Raw genomic sequence first — 26,446 nt, 5'->3', positions numbered from 1 at the left:
GTGTGTGTGTGTGTGTGTGTGTGTGCGCGCGCGCTGTCGCTGCTTTGTGAGTAAACTTTTTATCTATCCAATTAAATAATACATTATTATTTGAAAGCAATAATTCTTTTACTTTGGGAAAGAAGTTGTCACATATACCACATCAGATTTACACTTCAATTCTGTCTCAGATAAACTATGTTTTCTTGTTACATGAAATACTTTAGCAATTACGGAAACATGAAAACAAAATTATATTTAAATAAACATATTAAAATTTAATAATGTTTTAAAATCTAACTAACACTATAAAATAATGTCTCCTACCCTACACAAATCTTGGGAAAATTTATGACTGAATTTTTAACAGCTATGGAAATACCTCTAAGATTTACAATAAAAATGTGGGGTGCATATGACATAATAGTTACAAGGTCAATTATTCATTCAATTACACACTGCATATGCCCTACACTTTCTCTAATAAATCTCTAAAGTATGTTCACAGTTATAAAAAATTTAGAATCATGAATTTTCAGAACTATATCTATGGGGTTATTTAACACTTTCCGACAAAATGAGTTCCTGCAGATTTCAGTATAAACATACAGACATTACACATAATTGTGTAAGAGAAACAACATTACTTTAAGGAAATTGAGCTGTTTTGTGAGTGCCATTACAGTCACCACACTAAATTCATGCTTGCAAAAAGGTCAGCCAACACATGTTACTCTAGGAAAAATTCAGTTTGTAATGAATACCAGCGCAGTCTTTGCTTTCTGCTTTTGTGATGACAATATCTTAGTAGACATACTCATCCACATTTAATTTAATTTAGATATTGCCATGGTTGTCCTCATTATTTCTAAGCTGTGAAATTGTTGAAAGACTCAGAGAAAAACAACGGTTCATGCATAACGAACTTATAGAAAAAGGGGTAGTACCAAACAGAGAGCACTCTTAAAATAACTACACAGCAGGGAGATGATCAAGAATACATGGAAAACAAATGAATTACTGGGATACTCTCACATTTGTTGGTTTATAGTCTTGCAGCATACTCTTGGTAATCTGTCTCTGAAAGAATTTAGTTGAAACCATAAGCAATACAGAAGATTGTGAATGGCTTGTAGGTTTCAGTTAATGTAACACAGAATTTAACAGAAAGTAATCTTCCAAATCTACATAATGAGTTTGGTTTATGATGATATTTACCCAATTTGTTTCTCTCATGCCATTCTGCTAGAACTTGTCCTGGAATAGGAACAGATTATTTGTAGCAGCCACTGCAATTATGTTTTCCGAAGGGTGCCATGCTGTATGCAATATTTTTTTATTGAAGTCCAAGCAGTCAACAGTGATTTCATCCTTCTTCCGTTTACCACCTGTGCATACCTGTTGAACATATAGAATGCAATTCTATAAACCTGCAGATATCTAGAATATTTAAGGGAGCATTTCTTCCTGGGTACTTAAAAAATACGTTTGTGGTGGAACTAGAATGATCATTTTTACTTTTAACTGAAAGTGTAATTAAATGGAGTAGTTTGTAACACGTCAACACTTTACAACCAAAATATACCAAAGGGACCAATAGCGATTTACAGAAAAAAAAACCTTGTTCCATTTCAACCCTAACATATTTCAATTTGTTACATAAAACTACATACCAGTACAAATGTTACGGGAAAAAATTTCACAAAATACAAATACAACTCTAAAAATCTATTTTTCGTTGTTTAGCAGCCACATACATACATTTTGTGAGCAAAAGTATCCAGACACCTAGCTGAAAATGACTTACAAGTTCGTGGCACCCTCCATTGGTAATGCTGGAATTCTATATGGTGTTGGCCCACCCTTAGCCTTGATGACAGTTTCCACTCCCGCAACCATACGTTCAATCAGATGCTGGAAGGTTTATTGGGGAATGGCAGCCCATTCTTCACAGAGTGCTGCACTGAGAAGAGGTGTCTGTCAGTCGGTGAGGCCTGGCACGAAGTTGGAGTTCCAAAACACCAGACAAGTGTTCTATAGGAGTCTGATAAGAACTCTGTGCAGGCCAGTCCATTAAAGGGATGTTATTGCCATGCAACCACTCCGCCAAAGGCCGTGCTTATGAACAGGTGCTAGATTGTGTCGAAAGATGCAATCGCCATCCCCTAATTGCTCTTCAACGGTGGGAAGCAAGAAGGTGGAAGGCCTGTGCTGTGAGTGCCATGCAAGGAAGGCCTGTGCTGTGAGTGCCATGCAAAACAACAAGGGGAAGGGCGGGCTACTCAGGAGGATGTAGTCATCAGCAGAAACAAAACCAGAATGTTAGATAACTTACTCAAGCAGGTAGATAAGAAATTTTAAAAAGGGAAATGGATAAGTGGAATTTAGATAAAGTGGGAATCAGTGAAGTTTGGTGCCATGAGGAAGAGCACTTCTGGTCAGGTGAATATAGGGTTTACATACAAAATCAAATGGGGATAATGCAGCAGTAAGTTTAATAATGAATAAGGAAATAGGAATGAAAGTAAGCTGCTATGAACAGCACAGTGAATGCATTATTGGAGTCAAGATAGACATGAAGACCACAACCACCACAGTAGTACAAGTTTATATGTCAACTAGCTCTGCGCATGATGAAGAGATTGAAGAAATTTATGACAAAATCAAAGACATTCAGATAGTTAATGGAGACAGAAATTTGATAGTGATCAGAATCTGCAATTCAATAGTAGATGAATATGGACTGGGAGAGAAGAATGAAAGAGGAGGCTGCCCGGTAGAGGTTTGCACAAAACATAATTTAATCATTGCTAACACTTGATTTAAGAATCATAAAAACATAGTTATATCTGTGGAAGACATCTGGAGACACCAGAAGGTTTCAGACTGATTATATAATGGTAAGGCAGACATTTAGGACTCTGTGTATAATTTAAAGACTTCTCCAGGGGCAGATGTTGACTGGCTAGAATTTATTGGTGGTGAACTATAAATTTAAACTTAAGAATTTGGAAAAGGTAAAAAATTAAGGAAATGGGATCTGGATAAGTTGAAAGAATCAGAGATTGTTGAGAGTTTCATGGGGAGCATTATACCCGGGCCACTGAAACATTGCACTTGACGTTTGCGTATGAAGTTGGCAGCGTAAGAGAGTAACAAGTGAAGAACGATAGGCGCTAGGCGTTCAGCGTGGGGCGCCAGCCAATCACAGAGCAGTGAGCACTGCTGTTACTCACGTGCTGTGACGTCAAAGTTCCCGCATTGCCGGCTTTGTTTAGTGAATGTGTATCCAACGTGAATTGTATGTTGTTTACCGCGTGTTTTCGTTGTACTGTGTGCTATATCGTTGTGACTTTTGTTACGTTGTGAGTGTACATACTTGGAAAATGCCACCGAAAAGACTTCGTTCACCTAGTGACAATCCTTTGCGTCAAGGGGTGCCGCTAAACAGCCAGGCACTGGAGTTACTACGCAGAACTCTTGAGTTTTACGAGCAGGAGAAAAACTACGTAAGCATTCATGGACAGCCATCAATTCCTGCCGACAAAGTGGTGGAACGTACATCGAAAACTCTTGGTATTAGTGCAAGAACCGTAGTAAGTAAGGGAGTATTACTACAAAACTTGGAAGATACTGAAGTGAGCCGTAATGATTCCGAGCTGTCTGGATCAAATAATACATTTTTATCAACCCCGGGAAAGAAGAAAAAGCGGCCTAGTCCTATCACAGATTCAGATTCTTTCCAGACTGATGCAATTCGTAGGCATGTTTATGCTTACTACAGCAGAAAAGAGTAGCCGACTGTAGCTAAGTTATTAATCTCTTTAAAAGAAAGTGAACTCTTCAGGAGTGGTAAAACATCACTAAAAATTGTGCTAAAAAATATGGGTTTCCGTTACAAAATGCTAGATGGACACAAAGTACTGTTAGAGAGGGCGCATATTGTTACCGCTCGTAGCATTTTCTTGCACAAAATTGTGGGCAGAGACATTCATTCCATAATTTGGCTAGACGAAACGTGGGTTAATGCCGGGGAAGCTGTCAGCAAATGTTGGATGGATAACACATCCAGCAGTAGCGGCCATCAGCCGACGGGAAGAGGAGCTAGATTAATTGTGGTCCATGCGGGCTCCTCCAGTGGTTTTGTCCCTGACACACTTTTAGTTTTTAGATAAAAAAGGCTGGTGATTACCATGAAGATATGGATCACACACGATTTGTTGAGTGGTTCAGGAACCTTTTAAAACAATTTCCTGTCCCTACAACAATTGTAATGGACAATGCTCCATATCATTTGGTGATACAGAACAAAGCCACAACCACAAATGATCGGAAAGAAGTTATTGTGCAGTGGTTACAGGCTCGAAATATTGCAGCTGATATGAGTATGACAAAGGTTCTGTTTTATTCTCTTGTTAAAGAAAATAAGGCTACGACACCTACATATGTAGTAGATGAAATTGCCAAGGAGCAGGGTCTTACTGTAATAAGGCTGCCACCATATCACTGCCATTTCAACCCTATTGAGTTAATATGGAGTGATATAAAAATGTATGTAAGGAACAACAACAAGTCCTTTACAATAACAGAGGTGGAAAAGCTGTTGTGTGAAGCTCTTGTGACTGTGGATGCAGCCTCATGGAGAAAAGTAGAGCACGTCGAGAAGCTTATACGAGCAGCACAGACAATAGAAGGCATTATCAGTGGCCATGAACAATTAATGATTTGTCTTGCTGATGACGACGATGAAGACGGTTTTGGCGATGAGTCAGACAACAGTGACGATGGCGAGCTGGATGGAATTGCGCCATCATCGCTGTAAATTGGTGAGTGAAAAATTACTAATATTGGTTATTTATTGCAATCTCGGTTATTAGTTATTTTGTAAACTACGTACATTATTGATTTTAAAGTACCAGTCGTCAGATACTTGTTTTTTGTATTTCTTTGCTCCGTTATAGAAAGTGTGCGCATTGTTATGCTTTTACATGCATTATTATACGGTTGTTTACTTCCTGTCATTGTAGTACAACTAAAAACGAGTTTTTATATACACTGTAATTGCTCAATCGCTTGCATTTACGAGACGGGACGGGAAACTGTATCGTCTGCTGTGTGTATAGAGGCTGCTGTTGGAACATTGCTATTACAGTATAGCCAACCTAACTAGACAAAAAGCGAACTGTCAAGTGCAATGTTTCGCCGGCGGGGGTATAGGTAACATTTGGCTAGAACCGAGGAAAGGAATACAGCAGAAGACGAGTGGGTAGCTTTAAGAGATTAAATAGTGAAGGCAGCAGAAGATCAAACAGGTAATCCTTGGATAAAATAAGAGACATTTAATTTAATTTAATTCATGAAAGGTGAAAATGTAAAAGTGCAGCACATTAAGTAGGCAGAAGAAACTACAAACAACTAAAAATGAGAATGAGAGGAAGTGCAAAATAGCTAAGCAGGAATGGCTAGAGGATAAACGTAAGGCTTCAGAAGCATATTTCACTAGGGGAAAGATAGATACTGCCCACAAGAAAATTAAAGACGCCTTTGGGGGAAAAAGAGACGCAGCTGTATGAATATGAAAAGCTCGGATTTAAAAAAGCCAATCTTAAGCAAAACAGTGAAAACTGAGAAGTGGAAGGTGTATATAGACTGCCCATACAAGGGAGAAACTTGAAGGCAAGAAAGAGAAGTAGACATAGATGAAGAGATGGAATATATGTTACTGACAGAAGAATTTCACAGAGCTGTGAAATATCTAAGTCAAAACAAGGCCACGGGGTAGACAATATTCTGTCACAACTACTGATAGCCTCGGGAGAGCCAGCTATGACTAAACTCTTCATCTGGTGTGCAATACATATTAGACAGACGAAATACCCTCACACTTCAAGAAGAATGTAATAATTCCAGTTCCAAACAAAGCAGTTGCTGACAGGTGTGAAAATAACCGAACTATCTGTCTAATAAATCATGGCTGCAAAATACAAACATGAATTCTTTACAGAGAAACTGGTAGAAGCCAACCTCGGGGAAGATCAGTTTGCATTTCAGAGAAATTGATGAACACATGAGGCAATACTGACCCTATGACCCATCTTAGAAGGTTGGTTAAGGAAAGGCAAACCTGTGTTTAAAACAACAGAAAGCTTTTTGACAGTGATACAGGCTTCTACAATTTGTATAGAAAACAGATGGCAGTAATAAGAGTTGAGGGGCATGAAAGGGAAGCAGTAGCTGACAAGGGAGAGAAACAGGATTGCAGCATATCCCTGATGTTATTCAATCTGTAGACTGAACAAGCAGTAAAAGAAACCAAAGACAAATTTGGAGTAGGAATTGAAGCGCAGGTAAAAGAAACAAAAACTTCGACATTTGCCGATGACATCGTAATTCTGTCAGAGACAGCAAAGCACTTGGAAGAGCAGTTGAACGGAACCGAGATTGTGTTGACGGGAGGACGTAAGACAAATATCAACAAAAGCACAACAAAGATAATGGAGTGCAGTCAGATTAAATCAGGTGATATTAAGGGAATTAGATTAGGAAATGAGAAAGTTGTGGACACATTTTGCTATTTGGGCAGAGCAACAAAATAACTTATGATGGCTGAAGTAGAGAGGATATAAAATGTGAACTGGCAATGCCAAGAAAAGCATTTCTGGAAGAAAAAAAAAAGTTACCGTCGAATACAGGCTGAAGTGTTAGGAAATCTTTTCTGAAGTATTTATTTGGAGTGCAGCCATCTATGGAAAGGAAACATGGATGGCAAACAGTTTAGACAAAAGAAGTACAGAAGCTTTCAAAATGTGATGTTACAGAAGGATGTTGAAGAGTACATGGGTAGAGCACATAGCTAAGGAGGAGGTGTTTAATAGAGTAAGGGACACCATTTATGGCACAACTTGACCAAAAGCAGAAGTCTGTTGATAGGACACATTCTGAGACTTCGAGGTGTCATGAATTTAGTATTCGAGGGAAACTGCGCGGGGAGGGGGAGGGTAAAAATTATACCGGGAGACCGACAGATGAATACAATAAGCATATTCGAATAATTTAGGGTGCAATAGTTATTCGGAGATGAGGCAGCTTGGATAGGGTAGAGTAGCATGGAGAGATGTAACAAACAAGTCTTTGGACTGAACACCACAACATCTCGCACATATATTAAACTGTGATCCAGCAATGTTAATTACGAGGATTGCCCTTAATTACGAGGATTGCCCTTAATTACGAGGATTGCCCTTAATTACGAGGATTGCCCTTAATTACGAGGATTGCCCTTAATTACGAGGATTGCCCTTAATTACGAGGATTGCCCTTAATTACGAGGATTGCCCTTAATTACGAGGATTGCCCTTAATTACGAGGATTGCCCTTAATTACGAGGATTGCCCTTAATTACGAGGATTGCCCTTAATTACGAGGATTGCCCTTAATTACGAGGATTGCCCTTAATTACGAGGATTGCCCTTAATTACGAGGATTGCCCTTAATTACGAGGATTGCCCTTAATTACGAGGATTGCCCTTAATTACGAGGATTGCCCTTAATTACGAGGATTGCCCTTAATTACGAGGATTGCCCTTAATTACGAGGATTGCCCTTAATTACGAGGATTGCCCTTAATTACGAGGATTGCCCTTAATTACGAGGATTGCCCTTAATTACGAGGATTGCCCTTAATTACGAGGATTGCCCTTAATTACGAGGATTGCCCTTAATTACGAGGATTGCCCTTAATTACGAGGATTGCCCTTAATTACGAGGATTGCCCTTAATTACGAGGATTGCCCTTAATTACGAGGATTGCCCTTAATTACGAGGATTGCCCTTAATTACGAGGATTGCCCTTAATTACGAGGATTGCCCTTAATTACGAGGATTGCCCTTAATTACGAGGATTGCCCTTAATTACGAGGATTGCCCTTAATTACGAGGATTGCCCTTAATTACGAGGATTGCCCTTAATTACGAGGATTGCCCTTAATTACGAGGATTGCCCTTAATTACGAGGATTGCCCTTAATTACGAGGATTGCCCTTAATTACGAGGATTGCCCTTAATTACGAGGATTGCCCTTAATTACGAGGATTGCCCTTAATTACGAGGATTGCCCTTTATTACGAGGATTGCCCTTAATTACGAGGATTGCCCTTAATTACGAGGATTGCCCTTTATTACGAGGATTGCCCTTTATTACGAGGATTGCCCTTTATTACGAGGATTGCCCTTAATTACGAGGATTGCCCTTAATTACGAGGATTGCCCTTTATTACGAGGATTGCCCTTTATTACGAGGATTGCCCTTTATTACGAGGATTGCCCTTTATTACGAGGATTGCCCTTTATTACGAGGATTGCCCTTTATTACGAGGATTGCCCTTTATTACGAGGATTGCCCTTTATTACGAGGATTGCCCTTTATTACGAGGATTGCCCTTTATTACGAGGATTGCCCTTTATTACGAGGATTGCCCTTTATTACGAGGATTGCCCTTTATTACGAGGATTGCCCTTTATTATGAGGATTGCCCACCAATTTTTTTCTTCAACAATTCTTTACTGAACATAATGAGAATTACACACAAAAGAATAGTGTTTCATCTGTACACACTATTTTTCCACGTCATCTCCATCCCCTTCTATGGCCTTCCTCCAGTGCGAAACAAGGGCATGTATGCCCCGTTGATACCAATTCTTGTCTTGGTGGCAGAGCCAGTGCTTCACTGTGTGAATCGCCTCCTCATCATGTCTTCCTTGAATGTCATCCTTTAATGGCCCAAAAAAAATGGAAGTCTGAGGGGGTAGGTCAGGTGTGACAGCCATGCATGGTCTCCCATGCAAGTGACAAATCTTCGCTGCAAATCGTGGAGCTCTGCCAAAACACCTTTTGTTGACCTTATCCTCCATGCCCAGTGACTAACTGTACTCCTGTCGAAAGTAGTTGCTCCACAGACTTGGGCACAAGCGTTTGTGCATGATAAATTCAAATATGGCATGTTGCTTGCAACATACATCACCTACTGATGCCATTTTTAGGCTGTCCTACAGCTACACTGTGTGTTGGAAGTGACGGAAACTTGGCGTGCTCACTCAGCAGACTTCAAATAATACATATGTAACGTTTCACATTCATAGCATTGTTTTTGGCTGAGAAAAAATGTGGTGCATTACTTTCTGGGCAACACTCGTACTTACATATGATATATAAACAAATTTCATTACCCTACATTAATTACCTTCTGGTGTTGACTTTTTTCCCATCAGTGTATTTTGTCTTCTGATTTTATTTTTGGAGGGGGGGGGATGTGTCATCTGGAGACAATATGAAAATGTGCCAAAGCCATTTCAAAACATTTCCCACTGTGATAAATTTATTGAATCATACTCTGATGCTCTTCACATGAAGTAATGCAAATTTATGCACTTCTTGGGAAATTATTTGTACTGATATTGTCGATCTTGTGGTGTAGCTGCATCAATTTATGTAACTGTGCGACTGTCTGATAAATGTTCCATGTATTGCAATAAACTTTTCTTCTTTGTAGTGCTGACTGTTTATACATCAACAGCAGTCATTCACTTACAATTATTACATTAAAGTGTTGCACAATCAGAGAAGTTAGGTACGGACACCTCTACTCCCTGTTAGTAAATTATGAATAATAATGTCAACTACTTTTACATAGGTAAAACAATTAATAGTTTCTAATAAGCAATATTATTTACTGTGCCTTTGTGTAGGAGAAAAACATTAGTTTAGAAATTATGAGAGCCATGGTTAATGACTGTAGTGACTATTTTCTACAGACATTAAAGTATAATGTTTTGGAAAATTTTGTATCAGTAGTGCTTGTTTACACAAATGCCTACAGTAGGGCATACCATCCAAGCTCTCGTAATGATGTCTTAAAAAATGAGTGGCTGTGGAAGTTTTAATTGACTTATTGTACTTTTACACACCTTCCGAGGTTTCAGAACAGTTCTTGGTTTATCAATATCTCTAGATGCCTCCAGAGTAAGGTCTCTCTTCGTTGTGCGATCAAAAATCCTAAAGAAATTATTGTATGATCCAGTCATAATAGATGTATCATTTCCATTCCAGCAGCATTCAAATTTATCAAAGATACAGTCATTTTCATATAGTGAACATAATTTTGATCGCAGGTACTCGTGAACCTGAAAGGAAATATCCTTGTGTATCATATCTCTATCTCTGACACAAGTAGTAATCTTTCTGAACCAGACACATTTACAAAATGTCAAAGTTTGTCTATTGCTTCATGTAGCTACAAAAAAATTAGTTACTAACTAATTATGAACAGTTATAACCAAGTTACAGTCAGCAAACATGAATTGAATTTAATTAAGAATTTAAATACAAGGTGTTTAATAACAATTGCAAACAAGAGGCACCATCTGCATTAGGTTTTATTCTCTGTCTTTAAAAAAAAGTCGGGAAAGTAAAAATCAAGTTTTAAGCAAGCAGATAACAGGCAAAACAGTAGTACATTCGGAAATAATATTCATGTTCCTATACTACTGCCATTCCATGTTGAAAAAGCATTTTGTCTACTCACTGGATACGATTCTATAGGTTTGGTTTCCATGTGAAGATCCCAAACCTTAACTGTCAAATAATCCCTAGATATCATATAACGACCAGAATTAGATAGCTTTACATCTGATATACTTGAGATTATCTCTGAAAAGAAACTCCTATTCGTTGGATCCTCTGGTTCTTCAAACACTGAAACAAACGGTAAATACCATATTAGACAATGTAACGACCATTACTGATTGAGTAAGTTGTTTTGAAGAGGAAGCATAATTAGGAAATAAGCCTCAAATTACATGCTCTTATTCTGAGGTAAGCCACATTTTCCACAATTATAAGGTGTGTGTGTGTGTGTGTGTGTGTGTGTGTGTGTGTGTGTGTAAATTTTGTAATGAAACGTGTGCGCTATGGTCATTCATATTTCCTCAGTGTACATTACCATTGAATATTCAATATGAGAAGGGGCTGGAACAATACTGGCAAATTTTTACTGATATAAAAAACAGTAATACTCACTCTTTGCGTGCCTGTCACAGAGTGCTGCCGCTCGCATGTCACACAGCCTTATTGTCCCTTTACTACTGCTATACACAAACAGATTACATTCAACTGGGTGAAACTCTGCAGCAGTTATAACTTCTGTAAGCTCCTCCATATTTGTCGGTTTTATGTCTACAATATCTAAAGCACAAAGTTAAGGATAGGAACTTGATTCAATCATATTTTGATAGATACTGGATAAAATTAGTTTCCTTTTTATTTAATTATTTGACTTATTTGTTTGCGCAGTGCTCAGCTTGATTCATAAAAGTAGATTATTACACAAATAACTTTTGACACCCAATGCCCAAAGGAAGCTGTGAATAATCATCCCATCACATAATATGACTGTACTGAATCTAGCTACAAGCTTTTAACATTGTGACTGCTTTAACATCAGAAAACTCCTACACAAACAGTGATACATCAAACACCTACAGAAAAAGAAAAAAGTGAGAAAAAGTTACTTCATTTGGAATGCATTTTACACCTGATAAATTCAGAATAGATCCAGGAGAAGAAAGTATACCACCATCAAGTTTCAGACAAAGCACAACATTCACCTTCATAATTGGCACTAAACTGTTTCTTAGCTGAAAAGGTAAAGGTGCAATATGTATTCAACACCTTTAAACATTGTTGGGGATATTAAAGTGAGATGCTGAAAGCAATACTAATGCATGAGATACAGACACACTGAACTGAAGATACTGTGAATTTCTCTGACTGCAGCAAGAAAACTTTTGAGAATATAATCTAGAATATGGTATGGTCTCATGATGGTAAAGTGCCTGCTCATCCTCACACATCCTGCGAAATTTGGAGAAAATTGGAAGACTGTTATTTAAAGTTATAAAGCTGTGAAGTTGACGAGGTGATCCAGGCAGAATATAGTCATTCCTATATACTCCACAACAAAACTTCTACAAAGCAATTACATGAAAGAAATCAAAAGAAGTGACAATTGCATGTACCACTCACTCATTCATATAGAATATGCCAAAGGATAATGGTTTTTCACAAGTTCTGACTACAAGATAACATTAGTTTCAGAAAGCAGCATGTTGATCTCTCATTCATTTGAATCTCACAACAATGTTTAAAAAATAGTTCCACCACTGATCCTGTTCTTCAGTGATAATTTACAAGAGGTTCACAGATTTTAGTTCAACATATATTTGCATTTATCTCAGTTTTTAGATGTGAAAACATTGTTCAGAATGTTTTACACTAGGTATCTTTAAGCAAGAAAATATGAAAATTCCACAAAAATCACAGAAAAAACTGTAAAATAATTTAGAACTGGTATACATTTATACTCAAAGTTACTTTCAAGCTATCGACACACACACAGCTAGATGCCTTTAAACGTAGTACTACCCATTATAGCCTCTACACATTTTCTTAGAATTGGAACCCTCTAAAACTGTACACACATCATGCAGCCCATTGCCTAGCATACAGGGAGTGATGCAAAGTAACAATTAATACCGCTGACCTTTATTTCTCATGATCACTAATTAGCAATCTGCCAGTGAATCATAAATTTGAGTTATATTTTTTGTGATGGAAAAGGATACTGAAACTCTGATCAGTAATTTCTAAGTGCCACAAATTTATTCGAAGATCATCTGCAGACAGGTATGTTTCCTGGTCGGAATTGACACTAATTGAATTAATATGATAAGTATGTGCATTAGCAAATATTCTCCGTGGTGAAGCTTCAACCATCAGTTCCATTGGTTTTATAACTGGAACCTGAAACAAGCAATCCATATAGCCTTCAGAGTACTGTAAAAAGTATATTTTATATGGAGCAAAAAGTCAATGAGAATGACATCTAAAAAGTTAGCTGGAAAAAACAATGAACATTGAAAATGTTGTCACAAATAATGGTAAATTACTGTTTTTATTACTGCCATGATACTGGAAAATACTGTCCACTTTCCTAAATTCTCTTCATATAGAGTTAAAGATATGTTATTTAGAATAAGGTATATTATTTTACCAAGAAAATTTTGGTGATATATTTTAACCAACCTTCAGTACAAAAAATAGTTTTTGTCATAGTGACAATTTCAATTTCACAAAGACAATAATGACAATTTTAAAAGGAATTCAGACACTTATTATTTCAAATTCTCATGCAACAGACAAAAGACATAGATGTGACACTGTTTACTGCCTTTTGAATAGTAATATATGGTTCCAGTGATATAACCACTGTCTATGTTCCACGTCAATGTGCAGTAACCGCTCAGATGGCAGGGGCAGCTCTGGCAGTGTACAACACAAAGTGTTCAGGGGGATGTGGAAAACAGTGTGATGATTATTATAATGCGTGAATGGAACAATTTACCAGCCATCCTAAACGGAATCTGACGAAAATGGAGTGACTTCTTCAGTTTATTCACACACACCATCTTCATCAATATCTTTGTGAGCAATTCATTCATCTTTTACCAAGAACTGTTTCCCTGCTAGAGTTTCAAAAATTCTGCAAAATATTTCTTCTCCAATTTCCACATGTTCTTGTGTTATTACAGGAAAAGGTTTCGAAGCAATGAGATTGTTTTGGAGAAGGAGCTGTTCACTGTACAGAAGTGTCATTTCTAATTGTACTTCTGAAGCAATTCTGCTTCACTATCAGGTTCACGTTCTCTTGTTGTCGAAGAACCAGGCACATCAATACATTTACTTGTAAAATCAGACATCTTGGAGCATTGACATGTAATTACCACGGGGGCTAACACAAAATGAAGTTTTCTTCATGTTTGTAAATGCTGTTCCCTTTCTCTATCCATCCACCAATTGTGATTTGTTTGTGCACAAGCCACTATTGTGGTGGGTCAAAAACTACAGGATTGGGAAAATGGGTTCATACAGTGAGTCATACAATACCTGTATTTCTGTACTTATTCTGGGAAAATGGGCTCATGGTTGGTTGAAATGTACTTGCAGGAATATGGTTATAATGGTGAATCACTACCAGAACATTAGAGAAAAGTCCAAATTTTCAAGGTGAAGAGAAAAGTCCAAATTGTCAAGGTAAAGATTATGTTAACAATAAATGATTCCTTATTTACTGATAATCTGCACATTCATAATTAACCTGCTATTAGAATCTTGTGTGAAGGGGGAAGTAGTGGGAGCAAGATTCGATCCAGAGTCCATCTTATGAAACCAAGCACTTACTCGGTAAGCTCTGTTGGCTATGCACTCCTTGGCTGCTAGCAACAATACATTACTATATATGCACTATATTTTACATTCAGACTCAACTTTCTCGAAAATAGTTGATAGTTTCACCATCCTTTTTACATACATTGAAGTCCTAGCCCCAATCAATAATCCCTATCCATATGAATCAAATTGGTGTGCAAGTACATACAGTCCCCTTGTTAGTCCTGGTTAGAAGGCAAACTATGGGGATTCCATGAAGAAGTTTTGCATTCCATAACTGGTGGAAAAGTACTTGTGATGGGTTTTCAAGATGTACTATTACTACTACTACTGGTAATTTTGTTCTAAGGCAGTTCATGAGTAACTGGGTCTTTGGGTTGTGGATAGAATGGGATGACAGGTTGTGGTTTGGCATCTAGTTCATTTTAATTGCGTAGTTGATTCAAGTTTCTTGGAATGAGTTGATAGTGTACTACTGAAAAAATTTCATTTCAATGCATTCATGAAAACACCTTTGAGATTCTGCAGTAGTCTGTGTGAGATGATCTTAGACAGTTTCTGTATACTGGCAGTAGCTGCTCCATTGGTCTACAATGTGATTTTGTGTATAGTTCTATGCCAACACCTCTTCACAGCTCTATGAACACCTGTTGTTTTCACCTACTGCCATCTGCACATCACAACTGAAAGTTGACTTAACTGTAGAAATGTCTCAGTAATAAAAAAACTGTATTAAAACTCCATGCATTGTGCAGCATTTTTTCACACACCTCAGTGTTTACGGTGTCCTATCTCTTGAACTGTGTGTGGTGCGATATAATTTTGTAGGTGCATTTAGTGGCATATGTGGATACTCTCTGCAAAACTTATTGCAAACAGAGTTAATAGTACAGGAGTAAGAAATTTAAATGTCATGCATGATCTAGCAGTTTTTCCATGCATCGCATTGTTTATGATGTCACATCTACTGCACTGATAGGCAAGTGATTCTTAGCACCACAGTGATTGTTGCCTGAGAGTAGTGTGTACCAAGTCTGGTTGAAATCTGTTCAGTGGTTAGGAGGAGATACAGAACATTAAAACATACGAGGGTCACTCCAAAAGAAATGCACACTTTTTTTTTAAATCCATCTTTTATTCTACATGTTTGAAAGTTTGAAAGTATGTAGATACATCCTTTAGGAACAATATTTTCATTTCTCCACAATTTCCATCCCTCTCAACTCCCTTACGCCATCCTGGAACCAGCGCCTGTATACCTGCATGGTAAAATTCTGGACCAACCTGTTGGAGCCACTTTTTGGCAGCGTGCACAAGGGAGTCATCTTCAAACCTTGTTCCACGAAGAGAGTCTTTCAGATTCCCAAAGAGTCAGTCACATGGAGCCAGGTCAGGACAGTAAGGCAGGTGTTTCAGTGTTGTCCATCCGAGTTTTGTGATCGCTTCCATCGTTTTTTGACTGACATGTGGCCGTGCATTGTCATGCAACAGCAAAACATCCTGCTTTTTCCGATGTGGTAGAACACAACTCAGTCAAGCTTGAAGTTTCTTCAGTGTCGTCACATACGCATCAGAATTTATGGTGGTTCCACTTGGCATGATGTCCACAAGCAAGAGCCCTTCGAAATCGAAAAACACCGTAGCCATAACTTTTCCAGCAGAAGATGTGGTTTTGATTATTTTTTCCTTGGGTGAATTTGCATGATGCCACTCCATTGGTTGCCTCTTCATCTCTGGTGAAAAGTGATGAAGCCATGTTTCATCACCTGTCACAATTCTTCCAAGAAATTCATCTCCACCATTCTCGTACTGTTCCAAAAGTTCGCTGCATACCGTTTTTCTTGTTTCTTTCTGAGCTACTGTCAACTTCCTGGGAACCCACCTGGCACAAACCTTTTTTAACGCCAACACTTTCAGTATTCCTCAAACACTTCCTTCCCTTATCCCAGCGTAGCGTGATAATTAGTTCACTGTGATGCGTCTGTCAGCAGTCACCAATTCGTTAACTCTCTGCACATTGTCTGGAGTGGGTGCTGTATGAGGCCTGCCGCTGCAAGGACAATCCTCGATATTGCTGTGCCCGCTTTCATCATATAACCTGCTTGCCCACCAACTAACTGTATTGTGATCGACAGCAGCATCTCCATACACCTTTTTCAACCTCTTGTGGATGTTTCCCACTGCCTCATTTTCACAGCACATCAATATTATGACAGCACGTTGCTTCTGACAAATGTCAAGTGTAGCAGCCATCTTGAAGCATGCTGTGACGGCACCACTCACAGGAACAGGTTGAACTACGTTTGAAAATAAGCGGGAGGGATATATCTACACACTGCGAAACTTTCACACATGCAGAATGAAAACTGTGTTTTTACAAAAATAGTGTGCATTTCTTTTGGAGTGACCCTCGTATATAAATCTTATTTTTATATTACGTGTGTGGATTTGTTCACCAGTACATGCAACTGTTTCCTCTATCAATTCCTGCTTCAGAAGCATCTGGAATGGAGAAAGTATTTTATACTCCGAATTTTAGGGAAAATTCTCAGGTTACCATGAATAAAGCAAGTCAGAGAATATACTTCACCCAAGAATGTTTTCAGTTGAGTAAAGTGGTGGAAAAGCTGCTCAACACAGAGAACATCTCTGATTTTGTATGAATAAAGGTAACAAAGTTTCTCACAAGCAGAACATATTCAGTGTTTTGAAGTAAGCTCTGAAGCATACGTTAAGCTGGGTAAATTCTGCTGTGGTTGAGTGTTACAAAGTGTTTTTAGTAAAAACGGCAGAATTTATGGTGCTGAAAGGCAACAAATGATATATGTAGCCAGAAGAAATACGAAAGACAGACACCGAAAAGTTTGTACAGGTTTAAAAGTGAAAACATTCTTCAGCTGGCTAATTACTCACTTCCCGTTGCACACGCACACACAAACCTATAATAAACCTTCAGTACATGGAGATGAATATATTAGCCGAAAGGGTTTTTCCTAGTATCAGCATGCAAACATCATGTGATTATAATGAAATGTTCACTAGTGTCAATGCTTTTATGGCCTGGGCCTATACATGATGTGAGGATATGGAAAAGCCATGATATATGACAGATACAAAAAGAGAACCAGTGTAATGCTTTAGTTTTAGGACGTGACGAGTACAGCATCGCATCAGGGTTAATAAAACCATTCCAAAATCTTACAATAGACTTCACTTAAAGGAAAAGGTGATAATCAAATGGTGCATCGGGCATGTGAAAGACATTGCCCAGTTTCTCCAAAACAAAGGAAGACTTTTCCAAACAAAAATCACCAAAATGATCACAGTCTGTTTTGTTCCGCACAATGTTGAGAAATTAGATTGGTTGGCTGGTTGGTTGAGGAAAAGGGGAGGGGGAGTGGTAAAGGACAAAACGAAGTCATCAGTCCTGCAATACACGTCCATCTGAAAGTAGACACATCCACCAAAAACTTTTACTGATCTAGTCCTGAGACACAACAGTAAAAGCAATAAAGTTAAAAATTTAATGGGCATCTTTGAAATAAATCACTAATAAAAGCAAGATGAAGGAACTATAGTAGTCAGCAGGTGGGTGTTCCCGTGGATCTGCATGTGACAGGGAACATCCCATCCACAGCTGTTCACCCAATCTATTACAGTCAAGACTGCTCACTATTCACTATTCAACAAAGTGAGACACCTGAAATAGTGAACTGGGTGTGGCAGAAGGAGACAAACTGAATCTAAGTGATTAAAACACAGTAGAAAGAGATGAAAGTGTAACCTGACCCTGCTCCAGAGGTAGATTAAAACCTTGTAACTCAGAATAAAAACCACTGTCATGTAAATGTAACGACACAGTCAAGGGAGGCCCGTTTAATAAAATGGAGGGCTCTGCCAACGGCTGTCAAGCTCTGCCATAAACAACAGACACGTTCCAGCAGCACGCGGTGCTCCACACCGGCAGGATATGTAAACGCAGATCCCATCTGACCCACGATAGAGCATTGGTGTAGAGTGACACAGATAGGGGACAAGGATTTTGAGGTGCATAGAGATTACACTGATCTTTCAGTAATGTGGGAAGAACCAGGAAACATATCTATGTGGTACAAACAGAAGTCAAGAAATTGTTAAAGTTCTACATCAACATCCCTTTACACATCTATTAAAAGCTGAAGTTGTTAGAAGTCCTGTAAGTTCAAGATGTAAATTATGTAGTTTCTTATTCATAACTTATTTTTTTAATAAACAGCTCCCCGATTTCGCTTCGCATAGCAATCAGTTATATTTTATCACTCAGCTGTTCCTGAAGTATTTGTTGAACACTGTGCACACCTTGGTGTCACAATTGGTAATTCATTGTTTATTGAAGGCTATATGCTGCATTGTATTAGCTAGCCTGATTCAAAGTTTCCTGCAGTTCTGGAAACAGCACTTGCCCAGTTAGTCAGAATTTTAACTAAATTGCAATCCATTGTATACTACTGGTGCACCTGGAGAACATATTTTTTGCTTCAGATTAAACACCAACTTAGCTAGGAAAATTTTGTGTTATTTTAGGTATGTTGACAACACACTTCTTCCAGTAAATGGCGATGAGGATGTAATTAAATATGTGGTATTTAAATTTAATGAATTGACAGGAGAAAAAATTTCAAGTTAGGTGGAAAATGATGGCTCTATTAACTTCCTTGATTTAAATATAATAAATGTATAAGGCAACCACTGTTATATGATTTTTCGTAAGAAAACCTACATGGACTGTAGAGTTGTGATGAAGCAAGCAGGCATATTTTTACTTCCCCTCTTGTTTTGCTATCTGCCTACTTAAAATTCATTTTTCCACTTTTAACTAATTACTATTAACATACATAAATATAACCTGCATTTTCATAGAAGAGAAAGGTTGGCCCTCAGTTTTAAAGAATTAACACCAGATCTAATTATGTGCTTAGTTTTATGTATATAATTGATTTTCTAATTTATTTCAACTATTCCTAGTTAGCACCTTTCATTATAGTGTGAAATCAGTGATTATTCGTAACAAATTCTATTGTTGACATGTAAACAAATATTAACTCTGTACTAATTGTAAACATTTGGAAGACTCAATGCTAGTAATCTTAAAGTACCTATTTGGCTCTATTCGAAAACATGTTAGCAAAGCCAGCCCTTAATTAATTCCAAAGTAATTAACAGTTTTGTCAAAAGTATTGTTTGTGTAACGATATTTGTTAATTTTATGATTTAAACAAATAATCTGGCCTAACTCTTGCAGTAGAAGAAACTGTTAAAAAGAACAAATTTTTCGATGTATTCAGTTAATTTAAATTTGAATGATTTTTCAGGTGACAAATTCAAACCATTCATTCAGATCTTCCAGGGAACTTAATTTTAACTCCGAAGATTTGACAGAACACAAAACATAAATGTTTCTTGTAGGTACAGACTGATTTCATTCCTCCCAGAAACAAACCACTTCTCCCATTTGGGCAACTTTGTTTTAAACTCTGAACATATGACACACAAAAGAATCCAACTTCCCTGAGTCTGCTAGCTAAGAGATAAGAAATTTACTATTCGTTATCTGCTGCAATGTAGTTGGTTCAGCAGCAGGCCCTTGTTTCTTAGTTTTTTTCCCTACATCTATCGCACATTCTGTGATCTGTTACCCGTCAACATTTGTACTCAGCATACTACAGAAATTTGCTATTGGCCTGTTCACATTGCTACCTTGGTGTGTTGCTATCACATTATCTTTTTGACAGTTAACTTGTTTTTAAGTACTTTATGTAGGCCAGACTCCTTGGCAGCCAGGGAGTGGGAAGCGCAGAGAGAGAGAGAGAGAGAGAGAGAGAGAGAGAGAGAGAGAGAGAGAGAGAGAACATGCACCTGGTTGTTCTGATGGAGGCCTGTTTGGCCAGAAGCTTTGTTCTACCAATCTACGATTCAGCATCCCCACTATGTGGTGAGTAGCACCTATCCTTTAGTGTCATTTATACAGCTTTATTGTTATCACATAGCTGTAGAAATTAATTTATACCTCCTAATCCAAATGCCATCCCAAGCTGATTTTTTTTTTTTTTTGTTTTTGTATAACATGAAGAAGCAAATATCTTTTTTCCAGAAAATTTTAAGGCGACATGTTTTGAGATATTGAAGGTCAAAAGTCACAGTCACTGACCTTAATTACATACATTGCTTGAATACGGCCATGCTGTATATCATTTTAAAGCTTGCTCTTAACCCTTCCCAAATTATTTGATTCACAGTTCTCTCTCTTTCGGAACAGAAGTTATAGCAGTCTTCGTCAGCAACATTTGGCGAATTTTCTGCACATCTTTAGACCTTCGGAGAGCCATTAATTCGTATCTCAACAAGTGCAATGAACACATCAAAGCTGATAAAAATATGAGCTGTTCTGACTGAAAATTGTATGCTTGTGTGCTGATATGACACGAAATGACCCCAGCTGTAATGTGGCATCTCTCTCCCTCTTACTTGAACAGCCTTGGATAACTTTCTGCACTTTTTTGTACATAAGGACTAATAAACCAGGCATTTGCGGAACTAAATACGACCATAAAAACAGTTCTCTAACAGAGCTACCACCATGAAATGTCTTCAGTAAGTTGCGAAAGACCTGGCGATATTTTATGATTTAAAGATAATACACTGCTGGCCACCGTAAATGCAACACCAAGAAAGACAAGAGGTAGCACAACAAAATTTATTTTGTAGATAACATGTTGACCAAGTATCAAATGATTACGTTTACAGACGTCTGTGACATGTGGTTCCTGCCAGAATCAGTAGCCAGAGTAGCCGCCATTGTTGGAGATCACCGCTGCCACACATCTCGGCATTGAGTCATAGAGACGTTGGATGTGTTCCTGGGGTACAGCAGCCCAAGCAGCTTCCACACGTTCCCAAAGATCATCTGGTGTGGCAGCTGGGGATGTAATCTGGGTCACTCGTTGAGCAACCATGGACCACATGTTTTCTATCGAAGAAAGATCCGGAGAGCGAGCCGGCCAGGGAAGCAATTCAATCTGGTTATTGACGAAGAACCTTTGGACAATGCGTGCCACGTGTGGTCGCGCATTATCCTGTTGAAATATGGCTGTGGCCGAGCCCTGAATGTAAGGAAGGACAACTGGCTCCAGCACCTCGGATATGTAGCGCCGGCTATTTAAAGTACCGGCAATGCGAACTAGAGGCGTGCGAGAGTAATATCCAATACCGCCCCATACCATAATACCCGGTGCAAGACCAGTGTGGCGGTGCATAATGCAGCTGTCCAGCATCCTCTCTCCACGGTGTCTCCACACTCGAATCCGACCATCGTGGTGCTGCAGACAGAAGCGTGCCTCGTCAGTAAAGACAACGTCATTCCATTCTGCCGTCCACATCAGTCTGTCATCACACCATTGGCGACGGACACGTCTGTGGTTCTGCGTCAATGGTAGACGAAGCAATGGACGTCTTGCGGACAGACCACTCTGCTGTAAACGGCGTCGAATGGTACGCGCAGACACTGGATGATGTGTTACAGACGCAATGTGCTGTGCTGTGGTTCGGGATGTCACTGAGCGATCCGTCACTGCCATGCGCACAATTTGCCTATCAGGACGTGCAGTGGTGCACAGAGGTGAATGCGATCGACCACGTCGGTCCGTCGTACCCTCCTGCATCCAACGGTCACATATCCGCATTACAGTTGTTTGGTTTCGTCCAACACGACTAGCGATTTCTCTGTATGATAATCCACAATCTCGGTTAGCCACTATCCTTCCTCTGTCGAACTCTGATACTTGATCAAAAGATGTTCGCTGTTGTCTGCGAGGCATAACTGATCGTCTTGTGAAACAACCACAAGGTAAACACACGTGCCGAACGTACACTCGTTGAAATCGCCAAGCCTTAAATGGCGCTATGAGGTGGCGCCACAGGCGCGCGTGATGTGCGTCTGCGCTGAAATTCTAATCAGTTGCATATCTCATCGCTGCAAACTCCTGGTGTAAATTTCACTTGATTCGGATGCTTCCTTCAGGGTGTTGCATTTACGGTGGCCAGCAGTGTACTATGGGCTCAGTAAATGTATAAATAGTCAACTCAGAATGGTGCTTTTGAAATAGAAACTGCTTGTCTAACCATCCCATTACTACACAAATCGGTGACAAACCTGGTGTGCATTGTCTTGTCAAAGATTTTGGACAATGATATAAGGAGTGACACTGGGTAGTAATTTTTTATATCTGTGGTTTCCCTTTCATAGGGAGAACTGACAATTGCATATTTCAATTTTTATGGGAAAATGCACTAGGTTAACAATGCATTCCATAATAAGTGACGAAGAACATTACTTATTCTAGGGTCATTACTTTCAGGGTCTTAGTGGAGATGTTCTCATATCTAAATAAACTTCTGGTTTTTAGAGTCAAGATGACATTTCTTATTTCAGATGTGGATGTGAGATTAATTTTTAACTCACTAAATGTTCTCTGTATTTCTTCTTCAGTGTACTGTTTTGCTTTCTCTTCCAAACCATTAGCACTAATTTTCTCACCTATTTTTAACTGTAGTAATTGAAAGTGTGTGCTACACAGTACTGCATTTTAAAAGGCTCCCATTGTCTTTAACAGAAACAATGTCATCGCACACAATCTCTTTCCCTGTTCCTCTTTTAACAACATTCCCTAAGGATCTGATTTTAATATGTTACAGCACTGTTTTTTATATGTGTCGTTACTTGTTCTGGCTATTTTGTACAAATCCTGTTTTTCATTGTGAAGAGACTGATACCTGCACTGACCCAAGGTTTCTTTAAGGACTTTCCACTTTTATATCATCCCTTTAGGGAAACTACTTTAAAAATGAATACAAACTCATTAAGAAGTAGGTCGAATTTGGAGTTAGCAATAGGCTCATTGCAAACTGGTGGGGAACTTGTATGACTGATACCAAATTATGAATGGCTAAAAGCATCTATAAATCACTTTTCCTGTAAAGATTCCTTTAAGAAATTTGCATTAAAATAACCACAAATTAATAATCAATTCCTTCTGTCTGACAGAAGTTCATCAAATTTTTCATTTCCCAATTACCTAGTGGACACTTGTATACTGCAACAATCACAAATATTACATATGGGAATTCTCGGGGAATTTCTATGATGAAATCTTCGAGTTATCAACACATCTTTCCGAGTTCTTGCAGAACCCTGTCTTGACTTGGCTGATAACCCGAGGAGACTACATCAACAAATATTTGATTTCCCAACAGCAACTCACAGGCACATGCTACTACAGAGACAAGACAAAAAAATCCCAGATTCTTTCCGGATTTCTCAGTTAAAAATATACTTCTCAATTCTTTAAATGGTGATGGTTTTGTACACTGGCATAGAACTTGCCAGTATTCTAGGAAACAAAACTCTCAAAAATGTGTTTTGGAAAGACCTTTGATGCAAGACAATACACAAGACTTTATTTCGTTATTACCAAAGTACGAATACAAATCCACGAAACACAGCACGACAGCTTCTGAGCACTGAAACAGATTGCAATGCTCTTGTCAATCAATCATAGCTCATCTCACATGGCCTCGCCAGCCAATGACAGCATACAGCATAGGACATTTGATGCAGTCCGCTAACAGCAACATGGTGTAACCAGCAAGAACATACAAATAGGAAAAGTTAATGCTTTAAATTTATATACATAGAGTATGGCTACAAGAAAATTTAAGTTTCACATATAATACTGGTCTTCTTTAGCACATTACTATTTAATGTATACTAACAATAACTATGCCAGTAAAACTTTCAATAATGGCGTAAGTGGCTGGTCTCCTGAGACCAAAACTTTTCTAAGCGGTTGGTCCTCAAAGCGTTGAGTTTTGAACGAGAATCAAACACTCCATGATATAAGAAATTCATCACACATTTTCACAAGTAACATAATTCATTTGTGTAAAAGGAAATATAGTTTGAAAGTAACATTTCTCAAGCCACCATTTGTAATATTTTACAGAAATCTGCTAGAAATGTGAACTGTGACATCACACTCACTGAAAGCTGTGTGTAGTTTTTGCCTTAAATCCTTTTACACATTTTTCTGTCTGCAGAGGCTTGTATGTGCATTGTGTGTTGTTATAAATGGCAAATTTTCTTTGCAACTTAAGTTTTATATTTTGGTGTTATTCAGTCACTTATGTTTTACTACTGCAGTATTATTCAGCTGTAGCAAGCTAAAGTAAAATTCTTTGTTAGACTATCAGTTCTTACCAGTCAAAAATAACAAAAAATTTAATTGAAAACAAACAATAAAAAATTCCCAGGTTTTTTAAAGATGAAACAATTTCTCTTTTTTCCCAGATCTCCCGGGCCATACCGTATTTACTCGAATCTAAGCTGCACTTTTTTTCTGCTTTTTGTAATCCAAAAAACCGCCTGCAGCTTAGAATCGAGTGCAAAGTAAACGAAAGTTCTGAAAAATGTTGGTAGGTGCCGCCACAACTAACTTCTGAAGTCGAATATATGTAGTTCTGCCGTCGAATATATGTAGCTCTACACAAAAAAGAAGAAGAAAGAAAGAAAGGTGTAACACGAGCTTTTTTCTCTGCCCCGAGTTTCCGTATTGTTCATTTCGAATGTAGCAGCATTTCAATGTACTACGAAAATCCGACTGGCAAGACTGTTGGGATGTTGTCAATATTGCCAACTATAAATTCTGAATTTTTTCCTATCTGTGAAAAGAGATGGTAGCTAATAGAAACTTTTATGAATTGTGAATCACATGCAGTATTCACTTCACCATAAGAATAATATGAATATAAACATTTTGCCATGTATTCTTTTGTGTTTGCTGCTATCTCATTTAAATCCCGTCTGCCTAATAAATTACGAAACTAGAGTGAGACAACAGCAAACGCGGAAGAATATACATATCATGTCATGTTTATATTCGTATTATTCTTATGCCTAGTAGTGATAGAGTCAGAAATGAAGCACGGCAATTGACTAGATTTTTAAATCTAAGATGACTCTAAATTCTGTGCAGAATGTAATGTAGTAAAGAGGTGTCTGCAAAGATTTTCAAACGGAGAAAAATTTTCGCTACGCTCTCGTTCAGAACAGCTATCATACGCAGTCTATTATTTGGTTCTTGTTGATCATTATCAAAGAAAGCAGCAGTGTAAGTAACAACAAATAACAGTCTCTTGCCATTGTTTTGCTAATGAGACGATTCCTCTCTCTCTTTTAAAATTGTAAGCGGCGGTAGCACGCACAAAAGCAAGCCATACCGCGAGCGCCATCAGGCCGTAAACACTCATGATCAGAATGCAACAAACAATGCACGACAGTACAGTAATGCATTTTCAGCTAAGAGTGACGTAAACACCTATAACAAAGAGAACGGCACATATCAGATCAAAGAAAAATAAGCAATCAATTCAAACCAAACGAAGCACGTGAAAAAGGAAGGGTACCCGTATAAATACGGACGGAGCGGCTGATGCTACCTGGTAAAGCTTAACTGCTAAGCTTACGACTCGAACCCAACTACTGTAGCTGTATCGTCATTCATTCGACCTAAATTGTGTCTCACATTGAATGGACCAACTTTGTTTCGATTTGGAGCTGCAGCCTAAAAACTTTTCTCTCCCCTTGAATTTCGAGTCTCAAATTTCAGGTGCGGCTTAGATTCGGGAAAATTTTTTTTCCTTGATTTCGAGTCTCATTTTTCAGGGGCGGCTTAGATTCGAGTAAATACGGTATACACTTTGGATTGAAGTCCTGGTTGAGCACTAATTTTCATTAACGATGATCGATTCACTATAAGACAGATTATGCTGCTCTCCTCTGTATTTTTGCTGTTTGTGTTAGCTCGATGTCATACATTCACCCTCCACCACAGCAGAAATATACATGTTACTAATCAGCATTCATATGGCATGACTGATTACAGTTGGGACTCAATAATAGTGCAGTGAAAATCTGATTTGATCCATTATAAATGGTTTTTGAAAGCCTGTGACTGTAGATACAATAGGTTTGTTTATAAATAAATAAATCTTCTGCTACCAGTCACGATTTTCTTTATTTTACTATTCGCACGACGCGTTTCGAGAAATGATTCCCATTTTCAAGTGCGTTTTTATGATGTGTGTTAACCCATT

At 38.3% G+C, this 26,446-nt stretch overlaps 1 protein-coding gene across 3 annotated transcripts in view; it reads right to left on the bottom strand.

Moving 5' to 3' along the window:
• Positions 1-26,446, bottom strand: part of LOC126253177 (protein phosphatase PP2A 55 kDa regulatory subunit) — an 86,952-nt gene that overhangs the window by 5,536 nt on the left and 54,970 nt on the right. For all 3 annotated transcript variants that reach the window (XM_049954337.1, XM_049954338.1, XM_049954339.1), the window contains exons 6-10: positions 12,658-12,835; positions 11,054-11,218; positions 10,560-10,729; positions 9,943-10,158; positions 1,198-1,377 (exon numbers count right to left, since the gene is read on the bottom strand). In XM_049954337.1, coding sequence (XP_049810294.1) covers positions 1,225-1,377; positions 9,943-10,158; positions 10,560-10,729; positions 11,054-11,218; positions 12,658-12,835 — 882 coding nt within the window. In that variant the 3' untranslated portion in view covers positions 1,198-1,224. The remainder of the gene's footprint in view (positions 1-1,197; positions 1,378-9,942; positions 10,159-10,559; positions 10,730-11,053; positions 11,219-12,657; positions 12,836-26,446) is intronic.

This window comes from Schistocerca nitens, chromosome 4, assembly GCF_023898315.1.
Source record: "Schistocerca nitens isolate TAMUIC-IGC-003100 chromosome 4, iqSchNite1.1, whole genome shotgun sequence".
Classification (NCBI taxonomy): domain Eukaryota; kingdom Metazoa; phylum Arthropoda; class Insecta; order Orthoptera; family Acrididae; genus Schistocerca; species Schistocerca nitens.
This window is presented reverse-complemented; position numbering and strand designations above follow the sequence as displayed.